This window comes from Salvelinus fontinalis, chromosome 14 (genome assembly GCF_029448725.1).
Source record: "Salvelinus fontinalis isolate EN_2023a chromosome 14, ASM2944872v1, whole genome shotgun sequence".
NCBI lineage: Eukaryota > Metazoa > Chordata > Actinopteri > Salmoniformes > Salmonidae > Salvelinus > Salvelinus fontinalis.
In genome coordinates this window covers 17531671-17545840 of record NC_074678.1, presented here as the reverse complement: position 1 = coordinate 17545840, position 14170 = coordinate 17531671, and the positions used below count along the sequence as shown (strand labels likewise).

General features: G+C 45.4%; 1 protein-coding gene across 1 annotated transcript in view; it reads left to right on the top strand.

Annotated features, from left to right (window-relative positions):
* Positions 1-3777: 3777 nt before the first annotated feature.
* LOC129811144 (receptor-type tyrosine-protein phosphatase F-like) overlaps positions 3778-14170 on the top strand; it is a 55453-nt gene continuing 45060 nt past the window's right edge. The window contains exons 1-2 of the mRNA XM_055862351.1: positions 3778-3813; positions 6040-6203. Coding sequence (XP_055718326.1) covers positions 3778-3813; positions 6040-6203 — 200 coding nt within the window. The remainder of the gene's footprint in view (positions 3814-6039; positions 6204-14170) is intronic.

Here is a 14170-nt window from a genome sequence, read left to right as displayed (position 1 = left end):
TAACCTTTATTTAACTAGGCAAGTCAGGGAAGAACAAATTCTTATTTTCAATGACGGCCTAGGAACAGTGGGTTAACTGCCTTGTTCAGGGGCAGAACGACAGAGTTTTACCTTGTCAGCTTGGGGATTCGATCTTGCGATCGAGTCAAAAGGTCATTGAGTCAATCAGGACCCTAGGTCTTTCTCAGCAGGTATCAGAATCTGGGATGCACCATGATCTTTTGACCTTGAACCTTAAATGAGTGTGTAGACTAGTCTCAGGCCCTACTCATATACTTTAGAAATGCATCACTCCTTCCTACTTTCCTTAAACATGTATAATTCTCTCATTTTAGATATGCATACGTATGTAGATAAAATATAGGCATAAATGCAAAGCCTTTTGGCCCTTTTAAGTCCTTCATTTATGCAGGATATGACTGGCACCATCTGCAGCAATGCTAGATCCATATTTTCAGTATTTCACTTCCAGACATCAATTTATTCTGCGGTGAAATATTCGGAAGAATCTAAAATAACTCTTATTTTGAGTATCTGTCTGCCTTCCTCATCCTCAACTGGGCCTGCCTCATGCTACCATATGTAAACCTGGAGGCATGGCCTCAGTGAGAGTCAATGGGAAGTCCACCGGCAGTTAATAAACATGGGTACAGGTCGATCCAACCCTCCACATGCCATGCTGCTGACGAGAGAGCATCCTCCTGCGAACACAGATGCCTAATCGTTTTAGTTATACTTCTTAGACAGCAAAGGGGATGCACACACAATAGGTAGAGGTACGGAGAGGTAGAGGTACAGAGAGGGAGAGGTACGGAGAGGGAGAGGTACAGAGAGGGAGAGGTACGGAGAGGGAGAGGGAGAGGTACGGAGAGGGAGAGGTACGGAGAGGGAGAGGTACGGAGAGGGAGAGGTAGAGAGAGGGAGAGGTACAGAGAGGGAGAGGTACGTAGAGGGAGAGGTACGGAGAGGGAGAGGTACGGAGAGGAAGAGGTACGGAGAGGGAGAGGTACGGAGAGGGAGAGGTACGGAGAGGGAGAGGTACGGAGAGGGAGAGGTACGGAGAGGGAGAGGTACAGAGAGGGAGAGGTACAGAGAGGGAGAGGTACAGAGAGGAAGAGGTACAGAGAGGAAGAGGTACGGAGAGGGAGAGGTACGGAGAGGTAGAGAGAGGGAGAGGTATGGAGAGGGAGAGGTACGGAGAGGGAGAGGTACAGAGAGGAAGAGGTACAGAGAGGAAGAGGTACGGAGAGGGAGAGGTACGGAGAGGGAGAGGTACGGAGAGGGAGAGGTACGGAGAGGGAGAGGTACAGAGAGGGAGAGGTACAGAGAGGGAGAGGTACGGAGAGGAAGAGGTACGGAGAGGGAGAGGTACGGAGAGGGAGAGGTACGGAGAGGGAGAGGTACAGAGAGGGAGAGGTACAGAGAGGTAGAGGTACAGAGAGGTAGAGGTACAGAGAGGTAGAGGTACAGAGAGGTAGAGGTACGGAGAGGTAGAGGTACAGAGAGGTACAGGTACGGAGAGGTAGAGAGAGGGAGAGGTAGAGAGAGGGAGAGGTAGAGAGAGGGAGAGGTACAGAGAGGGAGAGGTACGGAGAGGGAGAGGTACAGAGAGGGAGAGGTACGGAGAGGGAGAGGGAGAGGTACGGAGAGGGAGAGGTACGGAGAGGGAGAGGTACGGAGAGGGAGAGGTAGAGAGAGGGAGAGGTACAGAGAGGGAGAGGTACGTAGAGGGAGAGGTACGGAGAGGGAGAGGTACGGAGAGGAAGAGGTACGGAGAGGGAGAGGTACGGAGAGGGAGAGGTACGGAGAGGAGGGGAGGGGGGGGGGGAGGTACGGAGAGGGAGAGGTACGGAGGGGAGAGGTACAGAGAGGGAGAGGTACAGAGAGGGAGAGGTACAGAGAGGAAGAGGTACAGAGAGGAAGAGGTACGGAGAGGGAGAGGTACGGAGAGGTAGAGGGAGGGAGAGGTATGGAGAGGGAGAGGTACGGAGAGGGAGAGGTACAGAGAGGAAGAGGTACAGAGAGGAAGAGGTACGGAGAGGGAGAGGTACGGAGAGGGAGAGGTACGGAGAGGGAGAGGTACAGAGAGGGAGAGGTACAGAGAGGGAGAGGTACGGAGAGGAAGAGGTACGGAGAGGGAGAGGTACGGAGAGGGAGAGGTACGGAGAGGGAGAGGTACAGAGAGGGAGAGGTACAGAGAGGTAGAGGTACAGAGAGGTAGAGGTACAGAGAGGTAGAGGTACAGAGAGGTAGAGGTACGGAGAGGTAGAGGTACAGAGAGGTAGAGGTACGGAGAGGTAGAGAGAGGGAGAGGTAGAGAGAGGGAGAGGTAGAGAGAGGGAGAGGTATGGAGAGGGAGAGGTATGGAGAGGGAGAGGTATGGAGAGGTAGAGGGAGGGAGAGGTACGGAGAGGGAGAGGTACGGAGAGGGAGAGGTACGGAGAGGGAGAGGTACGGAGAGGGAGAGGTACGGAGAGGTAGAGAGAGGGAGAGGTATGGAGAGGGAGAGGTACGGAGAGGTAGAGAGAGGGAGAGGTATGGAGAGGGAGAGGTATGGAGAGGTAGAGGGAGGGAGAGGTACGGAGAGGGAGAGGTACGGAGAGGGAGAGGTACGGAGAGGTAGAGAGAGGGAGAGGTATGGAGAGGGAGAGGTATGGAGAGGTAGAGGGAGGGAGAGGTACGGAGAGGGAGGGGTACGGAGAGGGAGAGGTACGGAGAGGTAGAGGTACGGAGAGGTAGAGGTATGGAGAGGGAGAGAGCGGGATATGTGGAGAGAGGTACAGAGAGGGAGAGGTACGGAGAGGGAGAGGTACAGAGAGGGAGAGGTACGGAGAGGGAGAGGTACGGAGAGGGAGAGGTACGGAGAGGGAGAGGTACGGAGAGGGAGAGGGAGGGAGAGGGAGAGGTATGGAGAGGGAGAGGTACAGAGAGGTAGAGGGACGGAGAGGTAGAGAGTGGGAGAGGTACAGAGAGGTAGAGGGAGGGGGAGGTAGAGAGAGGTAGAGAGAGGGGTAGAGAGAGGTCGTGAGATGTAGTGGTAGAGGTAGAGAGAGGGGGGAGGAGAGAGGGAATGGTACGGAGAGGGAGAGGTATGGAGAGGTAGAGAGGGGTAGAGAGAGGTAGAGAGTGGGAGAGGTGGAGAGAGGGAGAGGTGGAGAGGGAGAGGTGGAGAGAGGTAGAGAGAGGTGGAGGGGGAGAGGTAAAGAGAGGGAGAGGTGGAGAGGTAGAGGTGGCAAGAGGTAGAGAGAGGTGGAGGGGGAGAGGTAGAGAGAGGTAGAGAGAGGGAGAGAGAGGGAGAGAGATGGAGAAGTAGAGAGGAAGAGAGAGGGAGAGATAGAGAGAGGTAGAAAGGGAGAGGTAGAGGGAGGTAGAGGTAGAGGAATAGCGAGGTAGAGGATGAGAGAGGTTGAGAGAGGTAATGAGAGGTAGAGAGAGGGGGAGGTGGAGAGAGGTGGAGGTGGAGAGAGGTAAAGAGGGAGCAAGTATAGAAGTAGACTGCGTCTTTGTGTGTAGTCCCTGCTGTGACCGGGGAGGGTGACTAGTGCAGGGGAGGATATGCATCAGCGGCCTCTAAAGACAATTCCGATAAAGACGACACCTTCCACCACACCCTCTGGAAGCCAGCGGAGAACCCAGGGCCAACTCTCCCTGTCTCACTGGCATCATTAAGCTATTTCACAGCCTCACTACTTCACATGGCAGGGGAGAGGAGGGAAGAGCAGGAGAAGGGGAGAGCAACACAGGCTGAAAATAACTCACCCAGGGTCTGGGGTGAAGATGAACGAGGGGGACTTATTAACTACCAAGGAGCAGGTGTGAGTGGGCAGTGGCGGATGGGGCAGGATTTGGAGTTTGTTTATCTGCTCGTAGCAGGTGTTTGTTCTTACTTAAATGTGATAATTCCTACTCTTGTACACACTCAGACTCAGTGTGTAGCTTCATCTGCATCAGCACTTAGTAGGCTGTACCTCCCTCCAGGCCACCTCTTTGCCACCATAGTAATCATGTTAGGCTGTGTAGTGGCTTCAGTGCTCTGTGTTTTTACCTCTCTGGAATGAACGTCTTTGTCAGCTAAAGTTCTTTTTAAAGGCAATTAAAACCCCATTAAAAAAGGTGTTCCGTCACACATTTTCAAGGAAGGCAGCAACTATGTCCTTCTCTCTCTCTCTCTCTCTCTCTCTCTCTCTCTCTCTCTCTCTCTCTCTCTCTCTCTCCTCTCTCTCCTCTCACTCTCTCTCTCTCTCTCTCTCTCTCTCCGCCTCTCTCTCTCCTCTCTCTCTCTCTCTCTCTCTCTCTCGTTCTCTCTCTCTCTCCGTTCTCTCTCTCTCGTCTCCATCTCTCTCTCTCTTGCTCTCTCTCTCAGTTCTCTCTCTCTCCTCTATTCTCTCTCTCTCTGTCTCTCTCTCCTCTCTCTCTCTCATCTCTCTTCTCCTTCTCTCTCTCTCTTGCTCTCTCTCTCTGTTCTCTCTCTCCGTTCTCTCTCTCTCTGTTCTCTCTCTCCGTTCTCTCTCTCTCCATTCTCTATCTCTCCGTTCTCTCTCTCTCCGTTTTCTCTCTCTCTCTGTTATCTCTCTCTCTCCATTCTCTCTCTCTCTGTTCTCTCTCTCTCTTGCTCTCTCTCTCCGTTCTCTCTCTCCATTCTGTCTCTCTCCATTCTCTCTCTCTCCGTTTTCTCTCTCTCTCTCTCTCTCTCTCTCTCTCTCTCTCTCTCATTGTTCTCTCTCATCGTTCTCTCTCTCTCTCTCATCGTTCTCTCTCTCTCTCTCCTTGTTCTCTCTCTCTCCGTTCTCTCTCTCTCTACCACAGATCCTTTTTCACCTTGATGAAGTTGTTTGCAGAGAGAGCGGGTACAAGGGGTACGGCTTGGCTTGATTCTGGCATCACATAATAAAGTTAAATTGATCAATTTGCAAGTCTTAATTCAATTAAAGTCACTGCGCTTGTTGTCACTTTGTGTTCTGGCTGACAGGCTGGGGAAGTTTTACACTATAAAAGAATGGAGCTAGCTATAAATACGCCTCTCTCTCCTTCACCAGATGGCTGGCTGATGTAAGGCTCCATCAGACACAGTGTTAGATTACCGCCAAGGCAGAGCTGTATAGAACTCTGTATAGGACAGGGCCAAGGCAGAGCTATATAGAACTCTGTATAGGACATGACCAAGGCAGAGCTATATAGAACTCTTATAGGACAGGGCCAAGGCAGAGCTGTAGAGAACTCTGTATAGGACAGGGCCAAGGCAGAGCTATAGAGAACTCTGTATAGGACAGGGCCAAGGCAGAGCTATATAGACCTCTGTATAGGACAGGGCCAAGGCAGAGCTATAGAGAACTCTGTATAGGACAGGGCCAAGGCAGAGCTATAGAGAACTCTGTATAGGACAGGGTCAAGGCAGAGCTATAGAGAACTCTGTATAGGACAGGGCCAAGGCAGAGCTGTAGAGAACTCTGTATAGGACAGGGCCAAGGCAGAGCTGTAGAGAACTCTGTATAGGACAGGGCCAAGGCAGAGCTATAGAGAACTCTGTATAGGACAGGGCCAAGGCAGAGCTGTATGAAACTCTGTATAGGACAGGGCCAAGGCAGAGCTATATAGAACTCTGTATAGGACAGGGTCAAGGCAGAGCTATATAGAACTCTGTATAGGACAGGGCCAAGGCAGAGCTATATAGACCTTTGTATAGGACAGGGCCAAGTCAGCATAATGTTGCCCGAACACCATGTTGTCAGATGCCTGGCTGATGTTAGACTCTGTCAGCCACTGACTTTCCATCTGGCACTGGGTTAGACTAGGGCTAAGACATAAGAGGAATAACAGGTTTAGAGATGTCAGAATTTCTATGGTATTGGAACAGGCTTGAGACTACACAGGTCTAAAGGTTGATAAAGGTCAAAAGGCTGTGCATTAATACAGTATGTATATCTGAGAGAACGTCATTTAGTGTTCAGACTCATCAAAACTATAGAGCCTCTTCATACTAAACAGTGGTTGCTGTGAGGTGTCCTCCTCACTCTGTTGCTCCTCTCTTCCCTCCTGCAGCAGAAGACGTTTGCGGCCAGCCCGTACTCAGACCCCATCACGGTGAAGCTCCACAGCGGGATGTCTCTCCATGCTGAGGACCCAGAGATGCTGTGGGTCATGGGCCCTGTCCTGGCTGTTGTACTCATCATCATCATCGTCATCGCCATCCTGCTCTTCAAGAGGTAACTACGCTGCCACGCCAACTTTCTGCTTATAGGTGACAATTGTGGGCACTAAAAAGTTAGGTGGCACCATCGTATTGGCAGAACAATTAGTAATGGTCATCAAAATTGTTAAATAAAAAAGGAAAAAGGAAAATAAATGCAACAGTTGGACAGTGGATGAAGATATACTGTTCAGGGATTTCGGTGGAAATTCAGGTATTCAATTTATTGTCAAATGTTTTATCTTTTATTCTTAGAATGCACTCATATATACATTTTCTAATGATATCAGATATAAAAAATATATATTTTGTGTTAAAATAAAGAACATTATATGTGCCTAATTTACATAAATACACAGGGTGTTTTTCCATGTATGAATAAAATTAACATAACGGGGTAGAACAGGCTTGCAACCACCAACAACTTGCTCTGTCGAGGCCTACCTGCACTCACCTGTGCTGTCCAGACTTCCTCATTAATTACTGTTATCACATTCTGTTGCATTATTCAACAAATGTGTCAATAGCAGGATTTCCTCAGATGAAAAATTACACTTGGCTCCAGATTACACCTATCTATACATACTTTACATTGTTTGTGAGATCAGACATAATATCACTATAATACGAGTGTTCATTTTTGGAATTTGCTTTCATTTCAGTGCATCTTATTTTTTTACAGTTCAACTGTACTAAATTATTGCTTTTTTTAAATTCCACAAAAAATGTACACCAATCTAAATAAATGTACCTTTCTTCTCTTTCAAATTAAATCTAATTTTATTTGTCACAATACAACAGGTGTAGACCTTACAGTGAAATTCTTACTTAACCAACAATGCAGTTTTAAGAAAATACAACAAAAAAAGAGTAAGAGATAAGAATAACATCACTGCCTGGTATAGAGGTCCTGGATGGCAGGATGCTTGGCCCCGGTGATGTACTGGGCCGTACACACTACCCTCTGTAGTGAACTTGCGGTCGGACACCGAGCAGTTGCCATACCAGGCAGTGATGCAACCCGTCAGGATGCTCTCGATGGTGCAGCTGTAAAACCTTTTGAGGATCTGAGGACCCATGCCAAATCTTTTCAGTCTCCTAGGGGGAATAGGTTTTGTCGTGCCCTCTTCACAAATGTCTTGGTGTATTTGGACCATTCTAGTTTGTTGTTGATGTGGACACCAAGGAACTTGAAGCTCTCAACCTGCTCCACTGCAGCCCCGTCGATTAGAATGGGGGGCGTGCTCGGTCCTCCTTTTCCTGTAGTTCACAATCATCTCCCGTGTCTTGATCACGTTGAGGGAAATGTTTTTGTCCTTGTACCACACAGTCAGGTCTCTGACCTCCTCCCTATAGGCTGTCTCATCATTGTCGGTCATCAGGCCTACCACTGTTGTGTCATCAGCAAACTTAATGATGGTGTTGGAGTCATGCCTGGCCATGCAGTCATGAGTGAACAGGGAGTACAGGAGGGGACTGAGCACGCACCCCTGAGGGGCCCCCGTGTTGAGGATCAGTGTGGCAGATGTGTTGTTACCTACCCCTACCACCAGTTGCAGAGGGAGGTGTTTAGTCCCAGGGTCCTTAGCTTAGTGATGAGTTTTGAGGGCACTATGGTGTTGAACGCTGAGCTGTAGTCAATTAATAGCATTCTCATATAGGTGTTCCTTTTGTCAAGGTGTAAAAGGGCAGTGTGGAGTGCAATAGAGATTGCGTCATCTGTGGATCTGTTGGGCTAGTATGCAAATTGGAGTGGGTCTAGGGTTTCTGGGATAATGGTGTTGATGTAAGCCATGACCAGCCTTTCAATGCACTTCATGACTACAGACGTGAGTGCTACGGATCGGTAGTCATTTAGGCAGGTTACCTTAGTGTTCTTGGGCACAGGGACTATGGTGGTCTTCTTGAAACATGTTGGTATTACAGACTCGGACAGGGAGAGGTTGAAAATGTCAGTGAAGACACTTGCCAGTTGGTCAGCGCATGCTCGGAGTACATGTTCTGGTAATCCCTCTGGCCCAGCGGCCTTGTGAATGTTGACCTGTTTAAAGGTCTTACTCACATCGGCTGTGGAGAGCGTGATCACATACTTTCTTGTGATGTAAGTGTCGAGACGATGCGATTTAGGTGACAAGTGGATTTCGCACCCCTCAAACACAGAAAGTAGATGGCTGGAAAAGACAGATCCTCAGGTGGGCGGGGCATGCTCATTGCTAGAACAATTGCTGCAATGAATGTGCAACAGGGCACTCTTGTGTTTGTGGATAGATTTTCAGCTGTACGTGGCTGCTTGTGTTCTCAGGAAAGTGACATTATTGCTAAGGATAGTTAGGACATGACTGAAAAAAAAGTTTTTTCATCATTTTGACAGCCAAATGTTTCAAGCAATAATATGTTATCTCTGAGGTTTGTTATTCAATGTTTATCTCAATTCTGACTCCTTGAATTATCATCTTAAAGCAGTCCCTGGAGGTTTTATTTTCCCTCTTTTACTTAACTTGCAACCATAAAACAAGTTGTATTTAAAATTGATTATAAATGACATCCGTTCGTTGGAGTTCAGTGGTTCCTCAATTAAGACAGACAGGCATTCATCTAGCCTGGGCCTGAAGGCTCTGTGAGGACTTTCTCCTTGGAGTAGGCACATGGGAGGCTGCTCAGTCAAGTAGCCTGCAGCCCTGCTCTCCCACGCAGGTTAACAGTTGGCCCAGCCGTGTTTTCTCTGCTCTGTTTGAGTGGGGCTGTCCTTAGGCCAGACATCTGGAGCTTCTGACTGAGCAAGCGTTAGAGAGAGAGGGAAGAGGAGGATCCACATGGTCCCTTCCGCTGATGATGACATCTCAGCTAGCTACAACACTGTTGGGGACATGTTGGGATGGGTTGGGCCTCCTCTCTCTGTCGCTGTCGATCTGTTCAACTCTTTCATCACCATCCTCTCTTACTGGGTGTTCAGTCTTTCATTCTAAGACCAGAGAGAGACTTTTCAGTCTCTGGGGTAGCTCTCCTTACTTCTCAGAAGGCTTCACCTTTCTTCTCCTTAGTCTGGTGATCAGAAGGAGCCAGAGCTCAACTCGCTCGTACACACCAACCCAGGAAAGTAAAGTAGTGAGCTGAACTCAGCTGAAGAAGTAATTCAATTTTATTTAAAAAAAATTCAGGTCTAAGTCCTTTTGGCTTTGAGGGCAGTTGTCAGTGACAGCACAGAGTACTGCCGAGAGTGTTAGCTGCTCTCTCTGTGTGGATAAGCCCAGCCAGGGATGGCTTCAATGGAAGGAGGGTGGATGATTTCTTCACAGCAAATGAGAAGAAATCTTTTGAAGTGGCCTGATTTAGCATGCCTATTTGACTGCATAGGCCTATAGCTCTCTGAAGTCCATACCAGGAGCCATTGCAACTTTGTATGACTTGGAAGTAATTTAGCTAAAATGGATTATCCTCAAACTTAAATGATTGTAACTTCAACAAAATGTAAAATACAGTTGAAGAGGCCGATCGAAAGACATTTCAAAAGTTGCAAAAGTGGTGAAACAGAGGTTATGTATATAGGGGTGAAACAGAGGTTATGTATATAGGGGTGAAACAGAGGTTATGTATATGGGGGTGAAACAGAGGTTATGTATATAGGGGTGAAACAGAGGTTATGTATATGGGGGTGAAACAGAGGTTATGTATATAGGGGTGAAACAGAGGTTATGTATATAGGGGTGAAACAGAGGTTATGTATATAGGGGTGAAACAGAGGTTATGTATATAGGGGTGAAACAGAGTGTATGTATATAGGGGTGAAACAGAGTGTATGTATATAGGGGTGAAACAGAGGTTATGTATATAGGGGTGAAACAGAGGTTATGTATATAGGGGTGAAACAGAGGTTATGTATATAGGGGTGAAACAGAGTGTATGTATATAGGGGTGAAACAGAGGTTATGTATATAGGGGTGAAACAGAGGTTATGTATATAGGGGTGAAACAGAGGTTATGTATATAGGGGTGAAACAGAGGTTATGTATATAGGGGTGAAACAGAGTGTATGTATATAGGGGTGAAACAGAGTGTATGTATATAGGGGTGAAACAGAGGTTATGTATATAGGGGTGAAACAGAGGTTATATATATATAGGGGTGAAACAGAGGTTATATATATAGGGGTGAAACAAAGGTTATATATATAGGGGTGAAACAGAGGTTATGTATATAGGGGTGAAACAGAGGTTATGTATAGAGGGGTGAAACAGAGGTTATGTATATAGGGGTGAAACAGAGGTTATGGTTATAGGGGTGAAACAGAGGTTATGTAAATAGGGGTGAAACAGAGTGTATGTATATAGGGGTGAAACAGAGGTTATGTATATAGGGGTGAAACAGAGGTTATGTATATAGGGGTGAAACAGAGGTTATGTATATAGGGGTGAAACAGAGGTTATGTATATAGGGGTGAAACAGAGGTTATGTATATAGGGGTGAAACAGAGTGTATGTATATAGGGGTGAAACAGAGGTTATGTATATAGGGGTGAAACAGAGGTTATATATATATAGGGGTGAAACAGAGGTTATGTATATAGGGGTGAAACAAAGGTTATATATATAGGGGTGAAACAGAGGTTATGTATATAGGTGTGAAACAGAGGTTATGTATATAGGGGTGAAACAGAGGTTATGTATATGGGGGTGAAACAGAGGTTATGTATATGGGGGTGAAACAGAGGTTATGTATATAGGGGTGAAACAGAGGTTATGTATATAGGGGTGAAACAAAGGTTATATATATAGGGGTGAAACAGAGGTTATGTATATAGGTGTGAAACAGAGGTTATGTATATAGGGGTGAAACAGAGGTTATGTATATGGGGGTGAAACAGAGGTTATGTATATAGGGGTGAAACAGAGTGTAGGTATATAGGGGTGAAACAGAGTGTATGTATATAGGGGTGAAACAGAGGTTATGTATATAGGGGTGAAACAGAGGTTATGTATATAGGGGTGAAACAGAGGTTATGTATATAGGGGTGAAACAGAGGTTATGTATATAGGGGTGAAACAAAGGTTATATATATAGGGGTGAAACAGAGGTTATGTATATAGGTGTGAAACAGAGGTTATGTATATAGGGGTGAAACAGAGGTTATGTATATGGGGGTGAAACAGAGGTTATGTATATAGGGGTGAAACAGAGTGTATGTATATAGGGGTGAAACAGAGGTTATGTATATAGGGGTGAAACAGAGGTTATGTATATGGGGGTGAAACAGAGTGTATGTATATAGGGGTGAAACAGAGGTTATGTATATAGGGGTGAAACAGAGGTTATATATATAGGGGTGAAACAGAGGTTATGTATAGAGGGGTGAAACAGAGGTTATGTATATAGGGGTGAAACAGAGTGTATGTATATAGGGGTGAAACAGAGGTTATGTATATAGGGGTGAAACAGATGTTATGTATATAGGGGTGAAACAGGTTATGTATATAGGGGTGAAACAGAGGTTATATATATAGGGGTGAAACAGAGGTTATGTATATAGGGGTGAAACAGAGTGTATGTATATAGGGGTGAAACAGAGGTTATGTATATAGGGGTGAAACAGAGTGTATGTATATAGGGGAGAAACAGAGGTTATGTATATGTATACATGTATACACTCTGGGGCGGCAGGGTAGCCTAGTGGTTAGAGCGTTGGACTAGTAACCGAAAGGTTGCAAGTTCAAATCCCCGAGCTGACAAGGTACAAATCTGTCGTTCTGCCCCTGAACAGGCAGTTAACCCACTGTTCCTAGGCCGTCATTGAAAATAAGAATTTGTTCTTAACTGACTTGCCTAGTTAAATAAAGGTAAAATAAAATAAATAAATAAATAAATGTATATAGGGGTGAAACAGAGGTTATGTATATAGGGGTGAAACAGAGGTTATGTATATAGGGGTGAAACAGAGGTTATGTATATAGGGGTGAAACAGAGGTTATGTATATAGGGGTGAAACAGAGGTTATGTATATAGGGGTGAAACAGAGGTTATGTATATAGGGGTGAAACAGAGGTTATGTATATAGGGGTGAAACAGAGGTTATGTATATAGGGGTGAAACAGGATGTATGTATATAGGGGTGAAACAGAGGTTATGTATATAGGGGTGAAACAGAGGTTATGTATATAGGGGTGAAACAGAGGTTATGTATATAGGGGTGAAACAGAGGTTATGTATATAGGGGTGAAACAGAGGTTATGTATATAGGGGTGAAACAGAGGTTATGTATATAGGGGTGAAACAGAGGTTATGTATATAGGGGTGAAACAGAGGTTATGTATATAGGGGTGAAACAGAGGTTATGTATATAGGGGTGAAACAGAGGTTATGTATATAGGGGTGAAACAGAGGTTATGTATATAGGGGTGAAACAGAGGTTATGTATATAGGGGTGAAACAGAGGTTATGTATATAGGGGTGAAACAGAGTGTATGTATATAGGGGTGAAACAGAGGTTATGTATATAGGGGTGAAACAGAGTGTATGTATATAGGGGTGAAACAGAGGTTATGTATATAGGGGTGAAACAGAGGTTATGTATATAGGGGTGAAACAGAGGTTATGTATATAGGGGTGAAACAGAGGTTATGTATATAGGGGTGAAACAGAGGTTATGTATATAGGGGTGAAACAGAGGTTATATATATAGGGGTGAAACAGAGGTTATGTATAGAGGGGTGAAACAGAGGTTATGTATATAGGGGTGAAACAGAGTGTATGTATATAGGGGTGAAACAGAGGTTATGTATATAGGGGTGAAACAGATGTTATGTATATAGGGGTGAAACAGGTTATGTATATAGGGGTGAAACAGAGGTTATATATATAGGGGTGAAACAGAGGTTATGTATATAGGGGTGAAACAGAGTGTATGTATATAGGGGTGAAACAGAGGTTATGTATATAGGGGTGAAACAGAGTGTATGTATATAGGGGAGAAACAGAGGTTATGTATATGTATACATGTATACACTCTGGGGCGGCAGGGTAGCCTAGTGGTTAGAGCGTTGGACTAGTAACCGAAAGGTTGCAAGTTCAAATCCCCGAGCTGACAAGGTACAAATCTGTCGTTCTGCCCCTGAACAGGCAGTTAACCCACTGTTCCTAGGCCGTCATTGAAAATAAGAATTTGTTCTTAACTGACTTGCCTAGTTAAATAAAGGTAAAATAAAATAAATAAATAAATAAATGTATATAGGGGTGAAACAGAGGTTATGTATATAGGGGTGAAACAGAGGTTATGTATATAGGGGTGAAACAGAGGTTATGTATATAGGGGTGAAACAGAGGTTATGTATATAGGGGTGAAACAGAGGTTATGTATATAGGGGTGAAACAGAGGTTATGTATATAGGGGTGAAACAGAGGTTATGTATATAGGGGTGAAACAGAGGTTATGTATATAGGGGTGAAACAGAGGTTATGTATATAGGGGTGAAACAGAGGTTATGTATATAGGGGTGAAACAGGATGTATGTATATAGGGGTGAAACAGAGGTTATGTATATAGGGGTGAAACAGAGGTTATGTATATAGGGGTGAAACAGAGGTTATGTATATAGGGGTGAAACAGAGTGTATGTATATAGGGGTGAAACAGAGGTTATGTATATAGGGGTGAAACAGAGTGTATGTATATAGGGGTGAAACAGAGGTTATATATATAGGGGTGAAACAGAGGTTATGTATATAGGGGTGAAACAGAGGTTATGTATATAGGGGTGAAACAGAGGTTATGTATATAGGGGTGAAACAGAGTGTATGTATAGAGGGGTGAAACAGAGGTTATGTATATAGGGGTGAAACAGAGGTTATGTATATAGGGGTGAAACAGAGGTTATGTATATAGGGGTGAAACAGAGTGTATGTATATAGGGGTGAAACAGAGGTTATGTATATAGGGGTGAAACAGAGTGTATGTATATAGGGGTGAAACAGAGGTTATGTATATAGGGGTGAA